Raw genomic sequence first — 26,250 nt, forward strand, 5'->3', positions numbered from 1 at the left:
ACAGAATAAATAATAGCCTTCAAAGGGAATTAAAAATACTTTGAAGCAAAACAAAATATAGGGAAATTTAGAATAAGCAAGAGTAGAACTAAGATAACTGCTCTTCAAAATAACTAGTATGGTTTGATGGGCAAAATGACATCCTTCTGTACTGTGTTTTTCCATGATTCTATGAAGTCAACTAGAATGAATAATCAAGCAAGAATACAGATTTTAAGTTTCAATGCACATACCTGTTTCTTTGAAAGGGGTAGGTTATATGGTGCAGGACCAAGAGCTAATTCAAACACTTTATCGGAGTACGGGACGGTTTTCTCTATATTCTCTCGAAATTTGGGATCCCACTTTGCATACAATATAGTGCCACCCAGGCCACCTCCAACAAACAAGATACTTCCTCCCACTATTTTGCCTGCTGAGGTTCTATGAATTGAAGAAAAACAAATCACCTCGTAATAGGGCAATACATTTGAAAAAGTAATACATTTATAGCTACCATAACATTCTTTCATAAAGGTTAGCCACATTATCTAGTTACATATTCCCAAGTAATAATACGAGTCAATTGACAGGAGCAGATTATAGATTTGTCATGCAGTACCTGCCTAAGAACTGCTTGAATAAATTAATTTGAACATCAAACTAGATGCAATATCATTACTGAAGTCATTTTTTTAAAATATATTCTGTAAAATTATTTTATATATTTAACCAATATACTTATCTTGTAGGTTCATAGTCAGAGTCATAGAGGTGTACCGCACAACCCTTCAGTCCAACTCGCTCATGCCAACCAGATATCCTAACCTAATCCAGTCCCAATTGCCAGCACTTGGCCTCTGTACCCTTCCGATTCGTACATCCATCCAGATGCCTTTTAAATGCTGTAATTGTCCCAGCTTCTATCACTTCCTTTGACAGTTCATTCCATACACGTACGATAAAAAGTTTCCCCTTAGGTCCCTTTTATATCTTTCCCCCTCACCCTAAACCTATGCCCTCTAGTTCTGGGCTCCCCCACCCCAGGGAAAATACCTCGTCGGGATTTTTTCACTTCACAAGAATTGATATGACGATATTTTCTAATGCTTAGTTAGAACTAGAGTTCCAGAATCCAATACAGCTACTATACCAATAACAATTAGATAATATCAGCATTGCTTTATTGCTCCTGTGACAGATTGAGCAAAGATTCTTTCATCTGCACCAACAAAGGAGGAGGAAAAATGATCAGAGCAAGTATATTCCATTCTTGCACTTCAAGTACCAATAATAAAAAGATCTTGAATCATCACGCTATTACTCTGGTGTATTGCAACAATCGATAGCTGCCCCAGCTAGAGACGGGTTTTGCTGAGATCAAGCACACTGCTCTTTTATTTGGGGGGGGGGGAAAGAATATTCAAATAATTTTAACACATTTAAAAATTAGAAATAAGTATGTATTTTTTAGGACAATTTTATTTTCAGCTAATATGTTATACATACCCAGTACTACTCCCAGATGTGTACCCACGGCATTGTCGCAAAGAATGGAGCTGTGATTTACCACAAAGGCACTTCTGTGAGAGACCAGAAAAAGAGAATGGTTTAATAAAAAGGGAAGTCTTTACCCAAGAAAGAATTTGCCATCCCTCAAAGCACGAGACTCAAAAGGTTTGATTTTACAATATACTATAAATTGATTTCGGGGAACTGGTTCGTTATACTGCAGTCACATGCATGCCCATTAATTTCAGACAATTACATGAAACATTTAAAACAAGCAGTACTGTAACAGTAGGACTTTAAAGTTGTCAATGAACAGACAGACAGTGTCCTAGTAAACCCTTTCTGCGCACATTTCAGGTTTATGACATTGCAGTTAGGAAGAAAGGTACAGACCTAAAACATTAACACTTCTTTGCACAAATGCTCTCAGGTTTTCTATAGCTTTTTTTAAATACAAGAGGGCTCCTGATTTTGTAATTTTCTAGCCACCTCAACAACATTCCCCCTTACTTTTAAAGGTTCAACAATATAAGATCTTAAGTCTCTGTACTTAAACCCTTCAGGCAGTACCACTTGGATTACATTCCTCCAACTGTTCCATACTTTATACTTATGCATTAAACTGAATTGCTGTGTCCCCCACTTAACCATTTTATGTCCTCTTGAAATTCACTGCAAACACACTCACTATTTAGTGCTGCAAAGTTGACTCAAACATTACAATCGCCCGACCTATATAAAAGTACAATTATTAAAAAACAAGGAAAGCTGTGATCCTAAATTCAATCCCTCAGGAATATAAAACCAAAAGAGAAAATGCTGGAAAATCTCAGCAGGTCTGGCAGCATCTGTAAGGAGAGAAAAGAACTGACGTTTCGAGTCTAACGGACCCTTTGTCAAAGCTAAAATAAGGGAAAAATAGGGAGGTATTTATACTAGGCTGAGAGAAGGCGAGTCATGGCTCCAGAAGCAATGGTAGCAATAAAGAGGTGACAACGACAATGCATAGAGAGAATATAGGGAAATTAGGAGCTGTGAATGACCAATGCTGAAGCCAGTCCTATGTGATAAAATATGTGGGAGATGAGTGAAGCTGAGGCAAAATGGAAAACAGGGGAGAAGGATAGCAAAGGGGGAAGAGGAGAGGAAAAAGGTGATGAGAGAGTGGGGAGCGAGAGAGACAAGAAATAAGAGGTACAGAGCAGTGAAAAACTATATAAAAAAAAAGACAAATAAAATAAATGAAATAAAATTACGGAGCAGAATTAAAACAGAGGGGTCGAGATGGGATAATCATCTGAAGTTGTTGAATTCAATGTTGAGACCAGCAGGCTATAACGTGCCTAGTCGGAAGATGAGATGCTGTTCCTCCAGTTTGCATTGAGCTTCACTGGTACATTGCAACAGGCCAAGGACAGACATGTGGGCATGGGAGCAGGGTTGTGCTGAAGTGGCAAACCACGGGAAGGTCTGGGACCTGATTGCGTACAGACCGAAGGTGCTCCTTCTTCTCCAACCGTGGCTTCCTACCTAAGTTGTTGACAGGGCTCTTGACAACGTGCCATCCATCTCTCGCGCCACGACCCTCACCCCCTCCCTCCCTTCCCAGAACAAGGATAGGGTCCCTCTTGTTCTCACCTTTCACCTCACCAGCCTTCACATGCAAAGAATAATCCTCTGCCATTTTTGCCAACTCCAACACGACGCCACCACTAAACACATACCACCACCCCCCCACCCCCCACCGTCTGCATTCCGCAGAGATGGTTCTCTCCAGGACAACCTAGTTAACTCCTCCATCACACCTAACACCTCTTCCATCACACACGGCACCTTCCCATGCAATCGCAGAAGGCGCAACACCTGCCCCTTTACCTCTTCTAGGCTCACCATCCAAGGCCCCAAACACTCATTTCAGATTAAGCAGTGTTTCACTTTGTACCTCTTTCAATTTGGTCTATTGCATTCGTTGCTCCCAATGTGGTCTCCTCTATATCAGAGAGACAAAACGCCGACCGGGTGATCGCTTTGCTGAGCGCCTTCGGTCTGTACGCAATCAGGTCCTGGACCTTCCTGTGGCTTGCCACTTCAACACACAATCCTGCTCCCATGCCCACATGTCTGTCCTTGGCCTGCTGCAATGAGCCAGTGAAGCTCAACGCAAACTGGAGGAACAGCATTTCATCTTCCGACTAGGCACATTACAGCCTGCCAGTCTCAACATTGAATTCAACAACTTCAGATGATTATCCCATCTCAACCCCTCTGTTTTCATTCTGCTCCGTAATTCTCTCCCTCAGGAATGTATTTACATGATGTTCATTACTTTTTACCTCGATCAGTTTGTCAACTCTGTACCCACATTATTACATCCTCTTTAATAAGTTGTGCATCTAATTTCTGTATGTGCCCATCAGGAAATATTTTATCAAATACCTTCTGAAAGTCATTACCTTGACCAAGCTCGTTGTAACTACAGAGACCGGAATCATCTTAGTCAGACAGATTTAACTTCAGCAAATCTACACCAGCGTGACCCTTGCTAGCCTGTGAATTTTTTTTTTCAGTGTATTGTCTCTAGTGGTTTGCAGGACTGAATGCTGGCAGTTGGTGGTTAGGTCTAAATTTTTTTGTACCGTTGTGACATGAGGTGAACTCCTGTTAATTAAACCCGAACACCCAGAAAAGCTCACCTTGTCTTGTAATGTGTTAAAATATGAGTGACAGAAAACTCCCAAATTCCATTATTTAAAAAAAATCTATTTATTTTTTAAATCTAAAAAGGGAACATAAACAACAGCTATTCACAACTCTAAACCTCCCTTTCTCCTAACTGCTTACTATCTGCCTCCAACTCTATAAAAATATACTGCTCCAATAAAGCGCTTATTAAAATGACATCAACTTAATTTCAAAACCACACAGCTGTTGTCGTCTTCGGTGTCTGTCTTCCTCCAGCTAAAGATCTCCCTGGGTCGTCTTTCTTTTTACCGAGAGTATGTTTCATATGAAAAGGTACCTTTGATAGAGAGTGTTTCCTAATTTCTTGGAGAGCAAGATGTTAGATCTCCAGGCTTATCTGTATCAATAGCAGTTGTCCCTCTCTTAAAAAGGGTCAGGACATGCCTTCAACGTCACAACAACTTCTCTCCCCCTCCCCCCCCCCCGCCCCTTAAGAAACAATTAACCATCATAATGAAAAGATGGCTTCACTTTTTTTTCTAATTCTCAATCACGTTACAATTAAATACATAGGTCATTAATCTAAGTTATACTTTTCACATATGTAACATTGGAATTGGTCAAATCTTATCTACACTTTTTCCTTATCATCTGCAACAATGCATCTGCATTACACTTTTACGACTTGCAACATGTACAATTTGTAAATTTAAAGAATGCAACATTAGACTCCAACGAGATACTCTCTTATTTTTGTCTTTAAATCTTTCCAAGAATGTAAAACATTGTGGTCAGTGTACACCACTGTCTCCAACACATTGTTTGTCACATCAACACGAAAACGTTGGAAGGCTAGGATCAAACTCAATAATTCTTTTTCAATGGTATAGTATTTGCTCTGATGAATGAGTTTCTTTGAAAAGTAGCCAATTGGCTGTTCAATTCCATCATCATCTTCTTGTAGCAGTACAGTTCCTACTCCTATATCGCTGGCATCAATTGCAACTTTGAAGGGTTTCAAAAACTTTGGTGTAGCTAAAACTGGTGCTGTGGTTAGTACTGCTTTTAAGTTCTCAAATGCCTCCTGGCATTGTTCTGTCCACCGAAATTGTGTTCTTGAGTAAATCTGTTAGCGGTGCCACCATGCTGCCGGAAATTTGGAATAAACTTCCAGTCGAATCCGCTTAGTCCCAAAAATCAAAGCACCTCTTTCTTTGAGGATGGTCATGGAAATTCCCCGATGGCCTTTGTCTTCACATTCCTTCAACATTCCATGATCGATGTTGTCCCAAAAACATCACCTCTGCCTTTGCAAATTCTGTTTCCTTTAAGTTTATTACCAGTTTTGCTTTTCGTAACCAAAGACCTCTGCCAACTGTACCATGTGATCTTCCCATGACTCGCTAAAGATCACTACATCATCCAGATAAACTATATAATTTGTTAAGCCAGCCACAACTCCGTTTATGAGTCTTCCTCAAACCTAGATGATCTCCAAGTGATAATTCATGTGCTACCCGTAACACCATCTGTCGGAAGCTACTGGTAACACAATCTGGTGCATTTCTGCCTATTTCGCTTCTGCACCAACCTACACGTGGTCCCCATCTCCAGCTCATCTACATAAGTTGTAAAATAATTTGCAGTCCCAACACCAATACCTGGGGCACATCACTAGTCACTGATTGCCAGCCAGAATAGCACTCTTTGCTTCCTGTTAGTCAACTAATCCTCTATCCATTCTAATACTTTGTCCCTAACACCATGATTAGATTCCCTACAGTATGGAAACAGACCCTTCGGCCCAACAAGTCTACACCAATCCTCTGAAGAGTAGTCCACCCAGACCCATTCCCCTACCTTATATTTATCCCTGACTAATGCACCTAACACTATGGGCAATTTAGCATGGCCAATTCACCTGAACTGCACATCTTTGGATTGTGGGAGGAAACCAGAACACCCGGAGGAAAACCACGCAGAACACGGGGAGAATGTGCAAGCTTCACAGTCACCCGAGACAGGAATTGAACCCAGGTCCCTTAACTTATGCAGCAGCCTCTTGGGCGACACCTTGTCGAAGGCCTTTTGGAAATCTAGTTACACTACATCCACTGGGTCCCCATTCTCCACCTTGCTCTTAATGTCTTCACAGAATTCCAAAAGATTTACCACTTGCAAATTCCCCTCCAAATCGCTCATTATCTAGACTGGGAAACGCACCACTGTTCCTTCAGTACTGCTGAGTAAAAATCCTGGAACACTCTTCCTCACAGCAAAGTCATTAGGGACATTTAAGCGACTACTGGACAAGCACATGGAGTGCAGTGAGTTGAAGGATGCATAGGTTAAGTTATTATTCTTTTACATTAGGATTAAACCTAGGCACAACATTGTGGGCCAAAGAGCCTGTTCTGTGCTGTACTTTTCTATGTTCTTATTATGGGTGTTCTAACACAAAGGACTGCAGCAGTTCAAGAAGGCAGCTCACTACCACCTCTCAAGGGCAACTTGGGATGGGCAATTAATACTGGCCCAGCCAGAGAAACCCATATCCTTGAATGAATAATAGTTAAGATAAAAATATTTACTTAATATACCTTCCAGCAAAATACATCATGCTCCACTTAAGCAATGTCCAGTACATGCTAAAGTAAAGCAGGTCTTAATCATGTACAAAAGTCACCATCCTTTCTACTACATTTCCAAATAATCAACTGGTGTACTGAAACTGAGGCAATTCATCTTTCTCTTTCACAGTCTCCCAAAATCTATCAACTTTCTTCCTCATTTCTTACAACCATCATGCAATCATTACAAATCTATCATCCTCATTTGTCATATTACAGAACAATGAAAATGTAACAAACAACAATGCAATGAAAAAAGTTTAGTGGTTAGGGTTGTGGCAAATGTTGGTCTAAAGAACCGAAGTCATCCAGCCAAATATTGGCATCTAAGAGTATACAGTAATAAAAGATAATATTCTGCTCTTAAGTCTGCATCACTTTCATAGTTAATATTCATTCTCAACACCATCTTGCCACTATGAAACCACATCCTAAACTACTGACCCTTATCTTGAAACATGTTAAAGAAAAATGCATCCTCAGGTCTCTTGGTGAGCAAATTCCAAACATTCACAAATCCTCCAACAAAATTCCCTTTCACCTTGGACTGACCAAATTAATCTAGGACTGTGACCCTGGTTCTGTACTCACCAAACACGAAGCACAACTATTTTGCCAGTGCCTTAAGATTTTATATATTTCAGAGATGCGCTTTCATCCTTCTAAACTCTAGGGAACACATGAATGCATTCAACCTTTCCACAAAGATTAATCCTAAATTCCAGAATTGGCAAATTGTACTGAAATCCTCTAAAGCTTAATTTAGAGGAGAAAATGTTTGAATCTATCATTAAAAGAAATAAAGAGATACCTAGATAGAAATTATCCTATCAAACTAATTTAATGGAATTTTTTTTAAGGACATTACAAATGTGGTGGACAACAGGGAACAAGTGGATGTTTGGATATTTGGGTTTCCACAGGGCATTCAACGTGCCACACAAAAGGTTGCTGCATAAGATTAGATGCACAGCGCTACGGGTAATCTATCAGCATGGACAGAGGATTGGTTAACTAACAGGAAACAAAGAATGAGGATAAATGGGTGTTTTTCAATGGCTAGTGATGTATTGGGACCACAATCGTTTTCAATCTATACAGCTGATTTGGAGATGGAGCCCAACTATTGTGTGTCAAAGTTTGCAAATCACACTAAGATGAGTCTGCAGAAGACTCCCGGTAGGTTGAGTGAGTGAACAAAGGTCTGGCAGATAGAATACAATGTTGGTAAATGTGAGGTCATCTATTTTGGTAGGAATAATAACAAAGTGAACTATGATTTAATGGTTGAGAGGGTTGGCTTATAAGGACAGATTGAGAAGACTGGAATTATATGCATTGGAATTTAAAAGAATGAGGGGGGATTTTACAGAAATATATTAAATTATGAAGGGAATAGATGAGATAGAAGCAGGGTGGCTGTTTCCACTGGCAGGTGAAACTAAAATAGGGGGCATAGCCTCAAAATAAGGAAGAGTAGATTTAGGACTGAGTTGAGGAGGAATTTCCTCTCCCAAAGAGTTGTGAATCTGTGGAATTCCCTGCCCAGTGAAGATTGACGCTTCCTCATTGAATGTCGTTAAGGCAAAGTTAGATCGATTTTGGAACAGTAAAGGTGAGCAAGCAGATATATGGACCTCAGTCTACAAAAAGATCAGCCATGGTTTTGCTGAATAGCAAAGAAGGCTCAATGGGCCAGATGGCTCCTACTACTTATGTTATGTGAAGCAACTACACCATTATTTATGTAAAGAGATTACTGTGCACATTACATCAGTATTGTCTTACAAAGGCCCTACATAATTGCAGTAAACCTATTTTTTCTCTGCTACTCCAATTAGGACATAATGGCATAAGAACTAGGAGTGGGCAATTCAGTTCCCCTTCCCCCACCTCACCCTAGTTCCAAACTTCCAGCTCAGCACTGTCCCCATGACTTGTCCGGACTTGTCCTACCTGCCTATCTCCTTTTCCACCTATCCACTCCACCCTCTCCTCCCTGACCTATCACCTTCATCCCCTCCCCCACTCACCCATCGTACTCTATGCTACTTTCTCCCCACCCCCACCCTCCTCTAGCTTATCTCTCCATGCTTTAGGCTCACTGCCTTTATTCCTGATGAAGGGCTTTTGCCCGAAACGTCGATTTCGAAGCTCTTTGGATGCTGCCTGAACTGCTGTGCTCTTCCAGCACCACTAATCCAGAATCTGGTTTCCAGCATCTGCAGTCATTGTTTTTACCTCGTTGAATTCAGCCTTTCAGGCTAGCTCCACCATCCAATTCAATCATGGCTGATTTCAGTTTGGCCTCAATTCCACTTTCCTGCCCACTCCCCATAACTCTTCAACTAATTAAAGATCTGTACATGTCCTCCTCAAATTTATTCAATGTCCAAGCATCCACCACATTCTGGAATAGCGAATTCCACAGATCGAGAAATAATTTTGTCTCATCGGTTTTAAATCTTTTCTAAAAGTATGACTTTGTGTTCTAGATTGCCTCACAAGAGGAGAAACATCCTTTCTGCATCTACTTTGTCAATCCCCCATCAACATTTTATATACCTCAGTTAGATCACCTCTTGTCTTTCTAAACCTTACACAGTATAGACTTAAGCTGCCAAAACTCTTCACAAGACAAACTCCTCTTCTCTTGGATAAATCTAGGGAATCTCCTCTAAACTGCCTCCAATCCAATTACATAAAACATTGGTTAAGTCACAGATGAAATATGGTTGTTACTCTATTATCAGAAGGAAATGATTATACTGGAGAGAGTACAGAGGAGATTCATCAGGGCGTTGTCTGGGATGAAAGGTTTCAGACGTGAGGAGGCTGGGTTTTTCCAAGGAATATTTGATGGGGAAAATGTTGAAGGGACTTCATGTTCAGTATGCTTGGAGCGCAAATCAGTAAGGAAACCCTTGCTCTGTATTTTGACCCCTTGTTGTTTGCATACCAAAAGTATTTAATGGGGATGGTGTCAAGGGAATTTTACTTTTAGTTTGCTTTTAGTTTTGAGAGTATGGGATGTATTTTCTCTGTGTTCAAACCGGTGATGTCACTGTCCCAGGAGTATTTGATGAAGACAGTACTGAGACAATCTCACTTTCATTTCAAGAGTTGAGGGAACTTTCATTACAGTTTAATTTTAGTTTGAGGAATAGAGGTAGCTTTACTCTGTACTCATCTGCATGCTGTCACTGTCTCAGGAATATTGGTTGGGGGCAGTGTTGAAGGAACTTTATCTTCTGTTCGCTTTCTGTTTAAAAGAGTAGATTAGATTACTTACAGTGTGGAAACAGGCCCTTTGGCCTAACAGGTCCACACCAAACCTGCGAAGAGCAATCCACCCAGACTCATTCCCCTACCATTTACCCCTTTGCCTAACACTATGGGCAATTTAGTATGGGCAATTCACCTATCCTGCACATTTTTGGACTGTGGGAGGAAACCAGAGCACCCAGAGGAAACCCACACAGTCACAGGGAGAATGTGCAAATTCCACACAGACAGTTGCCTGGGACGGGAATTGAACCCGGGTCTCTGGCGCTGAGAGGCAGAAGTGCCACCGTGCCGCCATAGAATATAGTTCACTTTACTCTGTATTTAATCCCATGCTATCCCTGTGTTTCTTGAGAATGGTATTATTTATTTCAGAGCGTGAGAAGGTTCACATCTGTATTCAACCCCATACTGTCCCTGGACGGGAACAGTGTCGAGGAAAGCTTACTTTCAGTTCAAAACAGTAAGGGAGCATTCCTTTCTCTTTAAAAGAGTAAGCTGAGTTTCTTTTCCTTTGAGCAGAGGTGGCCAAGGCAGGGTATCTGACTGACATATACAAAATGATAGGTATAGACAAGGTAGATCATGAGAATCGTTCAGCAACAGACAGCACAAGTTAAACGTGAGGAGTAAGTGGTTTAGAGGAGAACCAAGGAAACATATTTTCAACCAAAGGGTGGCAGAAATATGGAACACACTGTCTCACACACAAGGTGCTAAAAGCAGGTACTCTTGTAACATAAGCAGCTTTGGGACAAGCACTTAAACTGCCAAGGCATATAGGCTATGGAGCAAGAGTCTAAGAGTGTGGTACTAGAAAAGCACAGGGTAAAAACAAGGGCTGCACATGCTGGAAACCAGATTCTAGATTAGAGTGGTGCTGGAAAAGACACAGCAGTGCAGGCAGCATCTGAAAAGCAGGAAAATCAACGTTTAGGGCAAAAGCCCTTCACCAGGAATAGAGGATTAAGGGCTTTTGCCCAAAACGTCGATTTTCCTGCTCCTCGGATGCTGCCTGACCTGCTGTGCTTTTCCAGCACCACTCTAATCAAGAAACTGGAAAAACACAGCTGGTCAAGCAGCATCTAAGAAGCAAGCAAATCAACGTTTCAAGCATAAGCTCTTCATCAGGCTATGGACTAAGTGCAGATAAAATAGGATTAATGTAGCTTGGTGTTTATTGGTCAGCATAGATTTGGTGGGCTGAAGGACCTGTTTCTATGCTGTATGACTAGCCCTCTTCAAATAAAAGTACCAAAACCACATGCAATTATTCAGGTGCAGTCTCACTAATGCCTTGTAAAGCTGCAGCAATACTTCCCTACTTTTAAACCCTATTTCTTTAACAACAAGTGCCAAAATTCCTTTTGCCTTATTACCTGTTGTACTCTACTTACCAGTCTTCTGCAATTCATGCAAGATGACATTCAATCCCTTTGCACCAAAGCACTGTGAAGCAACTCTCCATTTAGGAAAGTTGCCTTTTTAATTCCTCCAAGCACAAAATGGATAGCCTCATGCTTATCCGCATAAACTCCAGCTGCCAAAGTTTGGCCCCTTCATCTAACCAATCCATACCCACTTGCAAAATTACTTACTTCTTTTCCCCACCTATTTTGTGGTTATCTGCAAATTTTGCTAGAGTACCTTCTATGCTGCATCCAAGTAAGGAAATTTGCCATCCTTATCTGGTCTGGCCTATACGCGACTCCAGACACACAGCAATGTGGCCGACTTTCAATTGCTCTCTGAAATGGCCTAGCAAGCCACTCAGTTATATCAATCACTACAAAGTGTCAACAAAGAAATGAAAGCAGATGGACCTCCAGGCATCGACCAAGGCACTGGAAAAGACAATGGCAGAGACATCCCTGGCAACTCTGCAAACTCGCCCTTCTAACTGGAAGAACTGTCTCTCAGACTTGTCAAGCAACAGCCTGACATCGGCTGTAAGGTATGTATGCGAGTATGACTATGTCCAGACCCAACACCACCACCACTCCAGGATATGTTGTGTCCGGCAAGACAGTCCCAACACAGTGCTATAAACTCAGCAAATAGTTACCCTGGGAGCCCATGAGGTCTAAAGGCTTCAGGTTAAACATGGACAAGGAAACCTCCTGCTGGATTACCACATACAGTCCTCACCCAGCTGGTGAATCATACTTTACCATGTTGAACAACAACTGGGGGATGCAGAGGATGGCAAGGGTACAAACTGTATTCTGGTTAGGAATGTTCACGACCAAGAGTGGCTTGGCAGCAACACTAAATTAAACTGCAGGAAAGGCAGATGAACTTAGGGCACGATTAGGAACATAGACTGGGATATCACAGCAATTACAGAAACGTGGCTCAGGGATGGACAGGACTGGCAGCTTAGTGTTCCAGGGTACAAAAGCTATAGGAAGGTCAGAAAGGAGGGATGGGGGCAAGAGAGGAGGGAGAGTAGCATTTTTGATAAGGGATAGCATTACTGCTGTACTGGGGAGAGGGGGGGGGGGGGGGGGGAGAATATTTCTGGGAATACATCCAGAGAAGTTATTTGGGTGGAACAGAGAAATAAGAAAAGGATGATCACCTTATTGGGATTGTTATTATAAACCCACCCCAAGAGTCGACGGGGAATTGAGAAACACATTTGTAATGAGATTTCACTTATCCGTAAGAATAATATGGTGGTTATGGAAGGGGATTTTAACTTTCCAGTCTGGGACTGCCATAGTGTGAAAGGTTTAGATGGAGAGGAATTTGTTAAGGGTGTACAAGAAAATTTTCTGATTCAGTACGTGAAAGTACCTACTAGAGAAGGTGCAAAACTTGAACTACTCTTGGGAAATAAGGCAGGGCAGGTGACTGAGGTGTCAGTGGGAAAGGACTTTGGGTCCAGTGACCATAATTCTATTAGATTTAAAATAATGATGAAAAAGGATAGACCAGATCTAAAAGTTGAAGTTCTAAATTGGAGAAAGGCCAATTTTGACAGCATTAGGCAAGAACTTTCGAAAGCTGATTGTGGGCAGATGTTCATAGGTAAAGGGACGGCTGGAAAATGGGAAGCCTTCAAACATGAGATAACAAGAATCCAGAAAAAGTATATTCCTGTCAGAGTGAAAGGAAAGGAAAGGCTGGTAGGTATAGGGAATGCTGGATGACTAAAGAAATTGAGGGCTTGGTTAAGAAAAAAAGGAAGCATATGCAAGGTATAGACAGGATAGATCGAGTGAATCCTTAGAAGAGTATAAAGGAAGTAGGAGTATACTTTAGAGAGAAATCAGGAGGGCAAAAAGGAGACATGACATAGCTTCGGCAAATAGAATTAAGGAGAATCCAAAGGGTTTTTACAAATACATTAAGGACAAAAGAGCAACTAGGGAGAGAAAAGGGCCCCTCAAAGATCAGCAAGGCAGCCTTTGTGTGGATCCGCAGACAATAGTGGAGATACTAAATGAGTAATGTGCATCAGTATTTACTGTGGAAAAGGATATGGAAGATATAGACTGTAGGGAAGTAGATAGCGACATTTTGCAAAATGTCCAGATTACAGAGGAGGAAGTGCTGGATGTCTTGAAATGGGTAAAGGTGGATAAATCCCCACATGGTTTGACCAGTTGCCTCATCTCCCCTCCCCCTAGGGTGGTTCAGTGGCTAGCACTGCTGCCTCACAGCGCCAGGGACCCGGGTTCAATTCCTGCCTCAGGCAACTGTGTGTGGAGGTTGCACAGTCTCCCAGTGTCTGAGAGGGTTTCCTCCGGATGCTCCAGTTTCCTCCCACAGTCCAAAGATGTGCCGGTTAGGTGAACTGGCCATGCTAAATTGCCCATAGTGTTAGGTGAAGGGGTAAATGTAGGGGAATGGGTCTGGATGGGCTGCTCTTCGGAGGGTCGGTGTGGACTTGTTGGGCTGAAGGGCCTGTTTCCACGCTGTAAGTAATCTAATCTAACCATAAAAGGGACATCAGGGGCAACATTTTAACACAGAGGGTGGTGCATGTGTGGAATGAGCTGCCAGAGGAAGTGGTGGAGGTTGGTACAATTACAGCATTTAAAAATGTATCTGGATGGGCATATGAATAGGAAGGGTTGAGGGGGATATGGGTCAAGTGCTTGAAAATGGGGCTAGATTAGGTTAGAATGTATGCTTGGCATGGACAACTTGGATTGAAGGATCTGTTTGCATGCTGTACATCTCTATGCCTCTACTGATCAAGCTGGCAGGGTATAAAAGATAGAGTTGTTAAACTGGGTGTGCAGCAGTTGGTGTGGGAACCAACAAGGGGGTAAAGCATACCTGTCCCCATCCTTACCAAGCTGACAGCTGCAAACCCAACTGTCCATGACAGTATTGGTGAGAGTGGCCAGTTCACAATCATTGTGGACAAAGTCCTACCTTCATGGGAATACCGTCCATCATGCTGTGTGGTACTATCACTACCACAAATGGGACAGACTTCAAACAAATTTATAGCAAATCTAGAGTGGGCATACATGAAACACTGTGGAACATCAACAGCACAATCTGCAACCTGTGGCCCAGCAGATGCCCCACTCAATCATTCCTATTAGGGGATCAACCTTGGTTCAATGAAAAATGCATGAAAGTGCAGGACGCATGCCAAGAGCAACACCATGCACACCTAAAAATGAGGTGTCAACCTGGTGAAACTACCAAACATGACTAGTTGTGTGTCAACGAGCACAAGCAGCAAGTGATAGACTTAGCAATCCTACAACCAGTGTATCAGATCGAAGATCTACAGCTGTGAATGGTAGGGGACAATTTTGAAACTCACTGGCAGAGAAGGCTCCATAGATATCCTCATCCTTAATGATGGAAGAGCCCAATACACCAGTGCAAAAAATAAAGCTGAAGCATTCGCAGCAATCTTAGGTCAGAAGTGCCAAGTGGATGATCCATTTCAGCCTCCTCCAGTGTTCCCCAGTATCACAGATGTCAGGCTTCAACCAGTTCGATTCACTCCACATAATTCAAATGGTTGGAGGGACTAGATATTGTAAAGGATATGGATCCTGACAATATCTTTGCATTAGCACTGAAGATTTGAGCTCCAGAACTTTCCGCTCCCCTGGCTAAGCTCTTCCAGTACACTTACAACATTAGCATCTACCCGACAATGTAGAAAATGGACCAGATATGTCCTGTACACAAAAAGTAGGACAATTACTGCCCCATCAGTACATTCAATCATCAGCAACATGATGGAATATGTCATCAACAGTGTTATCAAGCACCACCAGCTCAGCAATAACCTGCTCACTGATGCCCAGTTAGGGCTCTGCCAAGGCCACTAAGCTCCTGACCTCGTTAGAGCCTTGATTCAAACATGGACAGAAGATTCTGAATTCCAGAGGTGAGATGAGAGTAACAACATTGACATCAAGGCTGTATTTGACTGAATGTGACATTAAGGAGCTCTAGCAAAACTAGAATCAAGGGTATCAGGAGGCAAACTTACTGCTGGTTGGAGACACTAGCACATAGGAAGATTGTTATTGTTGTTGAAGATCAGTCATCTCTCTAAGAATTCCTCAGGGTTCTATCCTAAGCCCAACCATCGTCCATCCATCATAAGTTCTGAAGCGGGAATGTTCACCAATGATTACACAATATTCAGAACCATTTACAATTTCAGATATTTAAGCAGTCCATGTTCAAATACAACATCCAGGCTTGGGCTGAAAAGTAGCACACCACACAAATGAATCTCCCAGTAACAACATTCTTGGGGTTACCATTGACCAGAAACTCAACTGGACTCAACACAAAAAAACACAGGTCAGAGGCTAAGAATACTTCAATAAGTAATTCACCTCTTGATTTCTCAAAACCTGTCCACCATCTATAAAAGCACAAGTCTGATGCAAAATGGAATACTCCCCACTTGCTGGATGGGGACAGCTCCAACACACAAGATTGACACCAGTTCTCGTCACCCAGTTATAAGGATACTATTAAGCTCAAGAGGGTTCAGAAGAGATTTACCAGGATGCTGCCAGGTATGGAAAGTTTGAGTTATACAGAAAGGCTGGAGAGGGGCTGGGATTTTTCTCACTGGAGTGGAGGAGGTTGGGAAGTCACCTCATACAAGTTTATAAAATAATGAGGGTTATTGATAGAGTGAATGGTAGTTGTGTTTTCCCGAAGATGGGGGATTTCAAGATTAGGTGGCACATTATTAAGGTGAGTGAAGAGAGGTTTAAAAAAAAAGACACGATGGGCACACTTTTTACATAGAGGGTGGTTTGCATGTGGAATGAACTTTTTGGATAAGTGGTGAATGTGGGTACAGTTACATCATTTAAAAGATATTTGGAGAAGTAGAAGAATATCAAAAGTTTGGAGGGATATGGGCCAGAAGCAGGCAGGTCAGATTAGTTTATTTTGGGATTGTCAGCGGGGACTGGTTGGACCGAAGGGTCTGTTCCCATGCTGTATGACTTTTTGACTCTATGACGGAGCTTCTTGTTTGAATGGCATTACATCCATAAACACCCACTCCCTCCACCACTGATGCTCAATAGCAGCAATGTGTACTTCAAGGTGCACTGTAAAAACTCAAAGATGCTTAGACAGCACCTTCCAAATCCATGACCACTTGCATCAAGGAGGACAAGGGTAGCATGTACCTGGGAACACAAACATGTGCAAGTTTCCCTCCAAGCCACTCACTGTCCTGATTTGGAAATATATTGCCTTACCTTCAATGTCGCTGGGTCAAAATCCTGGAATTCCCTCTCCAAGAGCCTTGAGAGTCAGCCTACAGCATAATAAGTGCAGCAGTTCAAGAAGGTAGCTCACCACCACCTTCTCAAGGGCACCTAGGGAGAGGCAATGAGCGGTAGCCAGCCAGTAACACTCACATCTCATGAAAAGAATAAGAAACTGTTTGGTGTTGATAGATCGACAATGTTATCAGGGTAGGTGGTGAGATTTCTCTGGTTTTGACTCAGCAACATTAAAAAGGATTTCCAAGTCAGGATGGTGAACATCTGGTAGGTTCCCATGCATCTGATGTTCTTCTCCCACTCAGGGTAGTGGTCCTGGGATTGTAATCAAATGGCCTCCTTCTGCACCATAATAATTGATTATTTAAAGCCTCAAATATCTGCAGTGTATCTTATAGATGGTATGTATTGCTGCTACTTAGGTCAGTGCTAGAGGGAATGAATATTTACAGATATGGTGCCAATCAAGTGGGCTGCTTTGTCCTGGATAGTGTTCATGAGCTTGTGCTGATGGAGCTGCACTCAGCCAGGCAAATGGGGAGGCATTCCATCACACTCCTGATTTGTGGCTTATAGATGGTACAGATGCTTTGAGAAGTCAGGAGGTGAGTTACACACTGCAATATTGTTTGCTTCTGACCTGCTCTTGTAACCACTGCATCTTCATGGGTGAGTCCAGTTCATTTTCTGATCAGTGGTAATCCCCAAGATGTTGGCAGTGGAATTTTAATGATGGTCACGCCATTGAATGTCAAAGGGTATTGATTGTCTCTTAATGGAGATGTGCCAGGCATTTGCATGCCACAAATAGAGTCATAGAGATGTACAGCATGGAAATAGACCCTTCGGTCCAACTCGTCCATGGTGGTGCAGTCTAATTGGAGTTGGCGGAAGTGTTTAAGAATAGTACGTTGGATGCGGAGTCTGGTGAGGGTAGGTGAGGACAAGGGGAATCCTGTCTTCTTTATGTTTCGAGAGGGGTGAGGTTTAGAGCAATGGAGCGGGGAATGGAGGAGGTGCAGTAGAAGGGATAATGTATGTTGTCCAAAATAGGTGGACATCTTGGATGCTTGAGAGTGGACTGTCTCCTGTCTGAGCAGATGCAGTGGAAATAGAGGACCTGGGAGAGTGGGATGGAGTTCTTGCAGAAAACTGGGTGGGAGAAGATGTAGTCCAGGTAGTTATGGGAGTCTGGATTTATAGTAAATGTCCATCTGGATTCATGGTATTGCAGCATATGCAATTTCTTTGCCCCTTTGGAAGTGAAGGGCAAGGGTAGGAGTCCAGGGATCCCTGGATGTAAAAGGAAATTGAGAATTTGAGAAAGAAAAAGAAGGAAGCATATGTCAAATACAATGCATTAAAAACAAGGAAAATTGTGGGGCTTATTAGAAACTAGGGGAGCAACCTGTATGGTGATATATCCTTGGTGATTGGGTCCGTTTGGCTCTTAACTTTTGGACCAGCCTTCAGTGAGGAACCTTGTCAAAGGCCCTAATGAAGTCCATGCAGACCATATCAACTGCATTGCCCTCACCAAATGTTTAGTCACCTTTTCAAAAAAACTCAACTGAATTAGTCAGACAGGATACATCTCTGACAAATCTGTGCCATCTCTGATCAATCTCTTTCCAAGTGTTGATTAATCCAGTCACTCAGATTTTTTTCAGTAATTTCTCTACCACTGACATCAGACTAATTGGCCTATGTTCTTCTGGAACAAAAGAAACACTAACTATTCTCCAGTCATCTGGTACATTACCTGTAGCCAGTGAAGTATTAAATATCTCTGCCAGGGCTCCAGCAAGCTTTTCTTTTGCCTCCACTGGGGATCTATGTACCTTTATGCCCACTGAAACGTCTAATATACCCTCCTTAATATTTTACAACCTCACAATGCCAATAGAAATCCCTAACTACAATGCTGTTCTCCTTTGTGAATACAGATATGAAATAGTCGTTCACCCACATCCTCTGGTTCCATACAGGTTGCTCCCCTAGTTACTAATAGGCCCCACAATTTTCCTTGGTAATTCTCTTAATATACATATAAAATGCCTCAGGGTTTTCCTTAATCCTTCTGCCAAAGATATTTCGTGGCTCCTCTTTGCCCTCCTAAACTTTTTTTTTTAAAAAGCAAACCTACAGTCTCTATACTTTTGACAAGAGTCCTGTTTTTAATGCATTGTATCTGACATATGCTTCCTTCTTTTTCCTTTCTCAAATTCTCAATTTCCTTTTACATCCAGGGATCTCTGGACTCCTGCCCTTGCCCTTCACTTCCAAAGGGGCAAAGAAATTGCATATGCTGCAATACCATGAATCCAGATGGACATTTACTATAAATCCAGACTCCCATAACTACCTGGACTACATCTTCTCCCACCCAGTTTTCTGCAAGAACTCCATCCCACTCTCCCAGGTCCTCTATTTCCACTGCATCTGTTCAGACAGGAGACAGTCCACTCTCAAGCATCCAAGATGTCCACCTATTTTGGACAACATACTTTATCCCTTCTACTGCACCTCCTCCATTCCCCGCTCCATTGCTCTAAACCTCACCCATCTCGAAACATAAAGACGACAGGATTCCCCTGGTCCTCACCTACCCCCACCAGTCTCCGCATCCAACGTACTATTCTTAAACACTTCCGCCAACTCCAATTAGACTGCACCACCAAGAACATCTTCCCTCTCCACCCTTCTCTGCCTTCCGCAAGAACCATTCTCTTCATCAATCCTTGATTTGCCCCACTTTCCCCATTAACCCCCTTGAACCCCCAGGTACTTTCCCCTGCAAACGTAAAAGATGCAAAACATGCTGGCACACCACCACCACATCCCCCGCATCTCTATCCAGGGCCCCAACAGTCCTTCCAGATGAGACAGAGGTTCACCTGCCTCTCTTCCAACCTAGGGGAGAAAGTGAGGACTGCAGATGCTGGAGATCAGAGCTGAAAATGTGTTGCTGGAAAAGCGCAGCAGGTCAGACAGCATCCATGGAGCAGGAGAATCGACGTTTCGGGCATAAGCCCTTCTTCAGGAAGAGCTTATGCCCGAAATGTCGATTCTCCTGCTCCTTGGATGCTGCCTGACCTGCTGCGCTTTTCTCTTTCAACCTAGTTTACTGTATCTGATGGTCCCAATATGGTCTTCTCTATATCAGGGAGACCAAACTCGGGTCATGTTTCGCCAAGCATCTTAGCCAGACCAGCAGGGGCCAACCTGACCCCACCCATTTTAATTGCCCTTCCCACTCCCTTTCCAACACGCTCATCCTTGGCCTCCTCCATTGTCACGTGAATCAGACCGCAGATTAAAGGAACAAAACCTCATCTTCCGCCTGAGCAGCCTAAAGCCTGGAGGACTCAACATGGAGTTCTCCCTTCCCAGCCCCCGACTCCCATCCCAGCTCCCCCCTCCTCCCTTCCATTCCTCTCATCAACCCTTCCTTCAAGCCACCAACCGGATTCATTCTTCCCATTGACCAACCAAATTGTATCCTCTATGTTCATCTATTCCTAACTCACCACGTCGCTTTATCTTCTGCTCACCTTACACCCACCCCCAACCCTGAAGAGTATTAGCATGGATAGATGACTGGCTATCTAATAGAAAACTGAGTTTAACAAGGAGGGCATTTTAATGTTGTTGACCTGCAACTAGTGACGTGCCACAAAATCTGTGTTGAAGTCAAAACCACATAGTATATAACAATGACCCGAATAAGCAATATGAATGTATTATAACCAAGTTTGCGAATAATACAAAAATAAGTGGAAAGGCAATAATGAGAGTGACAAAGAGTCTGCAAAGGGATATCAACTGGTTAAGCAAGTTTGCATAAATTTGGCAGATGGAATGTAATGTACAGAAATGTGAGGTGATCCCAGCACACAGGGATTTGGGAATCTTCATGCTTAAACCACAAAAGGCTCGCATACAACTTCAACAAATAACAGGGATAGCAATTTTTACACTCCATTCCCTCTGAAATAAATCACATTGAATCTGCTGCACCATTCAACGGGCTGAATGGCCTACTGATCCTCTTATGTCTGATGGTCTTACCCATCCTAACAAGCAGGACCAAGCTGAAAACAATTTTTTTTCTACTTTTTTTTTTATATAAATGCACTGAACATTCAACCCCCAACTGTTTAAGGATTGTAAAACCTCATCAGCAACGGATGTATACAAACAGACTGCCAAACGTTGTGATACAAAGTCCACAAAGACAACCTTGCTAACAAAACTAAAACTTAAAAAACACAAAATATAAATTAAAGTTGTAATTATACATCGTTCCTAATATCCTGAAAACTTAACTATCTCCACAGACCTGTTGAGTTTTACTAGCCTTTGCTATTTTCACACCCAATTTCCATCATCTGTGGCATTTTATTTTAGCAACATGGTTACTTATGTAGACCGTTTCTGATCACTGTTTTAAAACAATCTTCTCAGACATATGACACATTGACGTAACAAGTACAACCTGAATCCAAACTTTCTGGCCTAGAAGTAAGGATACTACCACTACACCACAACAGCCCATATTGAGAATCCCAATCACCTGGCATATTCAATTTACAAACAAGCAAAAGTCAACTTTACAATTAGGTTAATGTTATACCAATAGCACGTTACTGTCATTTTTTTTTCCTCTGCTGCACATAAAGAATTACATTTAGAACAACAGTGACGAGGGTAAACTTTGCTTCCCTTCTCCCACAATCTTTAAACATAAGCTTTACCTAAGCCATGTACTGATGTCTTGTTACTGCCCCTCCCCCCCCCCCCCCAATATTTTCACTGTAGGTCTCAGCCTTTCATTCACAAATGAAATAACTTTCAACTAAAATACATTACCCGGAAATACATACAGTGGGTTTACAGACTCTTGAGAAAATGCTTTGGTGGTCTGAGCTATGCACTTCCACATATTTCACATATTAAAGTACATGGGAAATCAGGAAAGTTGGAAGAAAATACAAGAACTGAAAAGGCTTAAAACAAAATGGGTTCATGCCTTTTCCTGGTCAATATGCACGAAGTTGCTTTATTCACGTACAAGGTCACGCCGTTTTCTCTGTAAAAATGAAATGGCTTTCAAATCACGCCGTCTTTAGCGTCGCCAGTTTGATGGGGCGGGGGTGGTGGTGAAGATACGAACATCAACAAACGCGTCTTTAATTGAATTGACAAATATCAAGCCTGCTTTTCCCTCTTTCCACATCCAGAAACCTACATTTCCCACTCGTGTCATTGTCGCTCAACCAAGCTTGATGTCTCTCCGGGCCCCCCCCATCCCCTTTCTCATTGCTGATTGGTCAGTCTCAGCGACCGCCTCTGCCGATTGGTGCAAACGTGCGTCAATCACCGCCTCACGCGGACAACTCGGGTAGGTTGAACTAACGGCCCGACTCCAAGCTTCTCTCCCCACCCCCCACTCCCACCTCCCCCTCTCTCCCTCCCTGTCAATGGTTCACCGCCAGGACACTAGGAAGCGGCAACCATGGACAAGGACACTCCGGAGAAAACAACAAAAGTAAATATCGCCCGTCGGGCCTGTTTAATGTCAGAATCCATCCCGCCGCCCGGGTCCTTCCTACCTTCAACGGCGGAGCTACTTTCCATGAAGCCCTCAACATTTTCCCTTAAGCTCTCGACGGTTTTATGTTCTTCGATGAAGGAAAGTACTCCGCTGTACCGGATCAGTACATTTTTGAATTTAAAAAAAAACAGACACAGTCAGAGATTAAGGTGCAGCCTGCAACCTCACTCTCTCCCTCTGAGGCGGGAGTGACCGTGTTGACCGCTTTCCGTCTGATAGAGGCTGCGCCACACCAACGCGCATGCGCCCGCACCCGCTGCTCAATCTAACTTGATCCTGGCATTCCCACAACCAACCTTGATAGCTGCTAAAGATACAGTTTCTCTTTACAGGTCTCCTGTGGTGCAGTGTTCCCATCTCCACCTCTGAGCTAGTAGCATCCAGTTCAAGTCTTATCTGATCGAGAGAGAGAGACCTGTGAGCTCTGCTATGTCTGCAATCTGCCGAGTGACATGCCCATTGGGAATCATTACCCACTCCACTCCACTCCACCCCACCCCTGTACTGAGATGCTACCTACCCCTACCTAATCCATCAAAACCTCCAAGGATAATTTTATAACACAGAAATTAAGTCATAAGACGTCGGAGAAGAAGTAGGTCATTGGGCTCATCAAGTTTGTCCTGCCATTCAATTAGGTCATAGCTGATCTGATCATTCTCAATTCCAATTTCCTGTTTAATCCTCATAGCCTTTTATTCTGTGACTGAATAAAATGTATCTCAGCCATTAATATACTTAATAAGACAGCCTCAATAACTCTCTGTGGTAAAGAATTTTCCAGATTATATTCTCTTTGGCATGTATTCCAATACCACCTCACTCTAAGAGCCATGTCCATTTAATGCCAGTGCCCTGACATTTTCTCTCTACCTCTTTTAAGATTATTCAAGTACTTATTTACCTGTACTTGTAAGTTTTGATAAATTCTTCTTCACCACTGGTTCCTTCATCCGAGGAAATAAAATAAGGGCTGCTGAGACTAATGGGTAAGGTTGGGTTACTTACTATCACCTTCTCAAAGGCAACTAAGGATACTCAATAAATTAGTGAGTTTTGAGAAAATTTGTAGCTCAGGTTGAGGTTCTGGATGTAGGTTTGCTCGCTGAGCTGGAAGGTTAATTTTCATGAAAATGAACCTTCCAGCTCAGCAAGCAAACCTATATCGAGATGCTCAATAAATGCTAGCCCACCAGTGAACCCGACATAGTCCCATTTGCCTGCATTTGGCACATATCCTTCTAAACCCGTCCTATTCATATACCTATCCAGATGCTTTTAAATGTTGTAATTGTATCAGGCTCTATCATACACCTCATAGATGAATATTGAACAAAAAAAGTGGAACTGAGGAACGTTAAAGCCACAATAGGTGTCATATATAGATCTCTTGGTAGTGGCTCAGAAGTGCTAAATTGTACAAATGTTTAAGTTACACAACTATGTAGCAAAGGCAGAGTAGACTTATTGGGGGATTTTGATCTTAACATAGACTGGAAGAAACAGACAAGCACCTGCTAGGATTGTTGTGAATTTCTAGATAGTTTTTGGGATAGTTTCTTATATCAATATGTTTTGGATTCAACAAGAGGGCAAACAATATTGGATCTAGTAATGAGCAATGAGTTTCATTTAGTCAGTGACCTACTTGATCGTGAGCATTTGTCAAATAGTGATCATAATACCACTGAGTTTCATGTAGCATTTGTAAGAGATAAACCAAGATCAGATACTAGAATTTTGGATTTAAAGACTTTCAAGGGATGAGGCAGAGATTGTCCACAGTAAACTGGGAACCTCTGCTAATACATAAAACAGCTGAAGAACAGAGGAAGGAGGAAGGAGTTCAAAGAAACATTTAATGCAATTCGGAAACAGTTTACACCCATAAGGAGGAAAATCTACATATCATTAAAAAAACATAATCATGGATATTTAATGAGGCAAGGGACAGCATAAAATTAAAAGTGACTTATAAAACACAAAGAAAGTACAGATCCCACACAGAATGGGACAAATACAAAGACCAACAAAGAGTCACAAAGCAACAGCTAGCTAGACCATTTATTGCCCACCCTTAATTGCCATGAGGACAGTCAAGAATGAATCACATTGCTGTGGTCTGGAGTCATATGTAAGCAGATAAGGACAACAGTTTCCTCCTTAAAGGACATCAGTGAATTAGATGGGGTTTTCCTGACAATCAGCGATGGTTTCATAGCCATCATTAAATTTTTAATTTCAGATTTTCTTTTTATTTAATTCAATTCTAGCATTTGCTTTGACAAGAGTTGAACCCAGTCCCCAGAACATTACTTAGGTCTCTGGATTAATAGTCTGATAAAAATGCCACTGGGCTGTTGCCTCATCAACTAACCACAAAAATGACCAGGAGCTTCCAGTTGCCTACTACTTGAATACACCACCCTGCTCCCATGCCAACATTTCTATCTCAGGCCTCCTGCAGTGCTCCAGCAAAACTCAACTCAAGTTGGAGGAACAACACTTCATTTTCTGCTAAGGCACCTTACAGTCTTTGGGACTCAACATCGAGTTGAACAGTTTCAGAATATGAACACCCTCTTTCTCGTCTATTACCTATCCCCAAAACCCCAGGTCCTGTCATGAAATACATTGCATTCAGCACAACCAATATATTTTAAATCTTTCATAGTCCCCACTCTCACCTATAAAGTGATTTAGCATTGATGCACTTTAGCCCACCATGTGTATTTCAAACTTCAAACACCAAACTATACTAATCCCATTTACTTACATTCGGTAGATAGTCTACTATGCCTTGGCATTTAAGTACTCATCTGATGCTTCTTAAATGTTGTGAGCCACCACCTCTCAGGCAGTATGTTCCATATTTCTAGCATTCTGGCCATAAAAAAAAATCAGATCTCTCCTAAGTCACTTATTCCTCACTTTAAACTTCTTCCCTCTGATCCTAGATGTGCCTGCTACCCACTAGTCTCATTCTGCAGCCCTATTTCTAAATTCATCACTTTCAAATATATACCTGGCTTTCCTTTGAAACCTCCTATGGAATCCACCTCCACCACTCTCCCAGGCAGCACATTCAAATGCCTACCAACTCTGTGAGTAAAGAAGTTTCTCTTCATCTCACTCCCAGCTCTCTTGCTGACAATCTTAAAATTGTGACCATTAGTTACTGACCAACTACTGGAAACAAACTATTTTTCTTTACACTGTCAAAATTGTTCATAATTTTGAACACCTCAATAAGGTCATCTCTTAACCTTCTCTGCTCCAAGGAGACTAAGCTCAATTTCTTTCCTTGTATTTAAAATCTCTCATTTCTGGTATTATTTTAGTTAATTTCCTTTAAACTTTTTCCATGGCTTTCGTATTCTTCCTTAAATAAGCATAACTAATTTTAGTGTGAAATTATCAGACTTTTAAATGTCTAGGTATAACATAGTGTAAGCCTTGCCATTGTCCACCTTCTCAAGGAAGTTAAGGGAGTTAATCACAAAGAATTTTTCACTTCCAACAGTGATCAGTCATATATTAATCCCATATAAAATAGAATTTGTAGCTATCATCTTCCATCCTGTGCACATACCCAAGCCAGCAAAACCTTCTTTGTTTTATTAGTGTAAATATGCTTAGCATGTTTCCTGGAGAAATCCGCCTCATTAATGGAATTGTCTTTTTAAGCAACGCAAAGGATGCATCAGAGATGGAAATTTTCTTGATAGCTGTGAGTTGTCCAGGCTTCACTGCTGAAGATTCAGCCTTGTGGAAAAGCATCTTGGTACTGTGAATCAGA

At 42.0% G+C, this 26,250-nt stretch overlaps 1 protein-coding gene across 2 annotated transcripts in view; it reads right to left on the bottom strand.

The window, feature by feature from the left end:
* The window catches only part of immt (inner membrane protein, mitochondrial (mitofilin)), a 68,222-nt gene extending 45,581 nt beyond the window's left edge, over positions 1-22,641 (bottom strand). For both annotated transcript variants that reach the window (XM_043705314.2, XM_043705121.2), the window contains exons 1-3: positions 22,450-22,641; positions 1,489-1,562; positions 234-423 (exon numbers count right to left, since the gene is read on the bottom strand). In XM_043705314.2, coding sequence (XP_043561249.2) covers positions 234-423; positions 1,489-1,562; positions 22,450-22,488 — 303 coding nt within the window. In that variant the 5' untranslated portion in view covers positions 22,489-22,641. The remainder of the gene's footprint in view (positions 1-233; positions 424-1,488; positions 1,563-22,449) is intronic.
* Between the last annotated feature and the right edge of the window lie 3,609 nt (positions 22,642-26,250).

Source organism: Chiloscyllium plagiosum, unplaced genomic scaffold (assembly GCF_037043375.1).
Source record: "Chiloscyllium plagiosum isolate Xiang-an unplaced genomic scaffold, Cpla_swu_hap1 HiC_scaffold_1, whole genome shotgun sequence".
Classification (NCBI taxonomy): Eukaryota; Metazoa; Chordata; class Chondrichthyes; order Orectolobiformes; family Hemiscylliidae; genus Chiloscyllium; species Chiloscyllium plagiosum.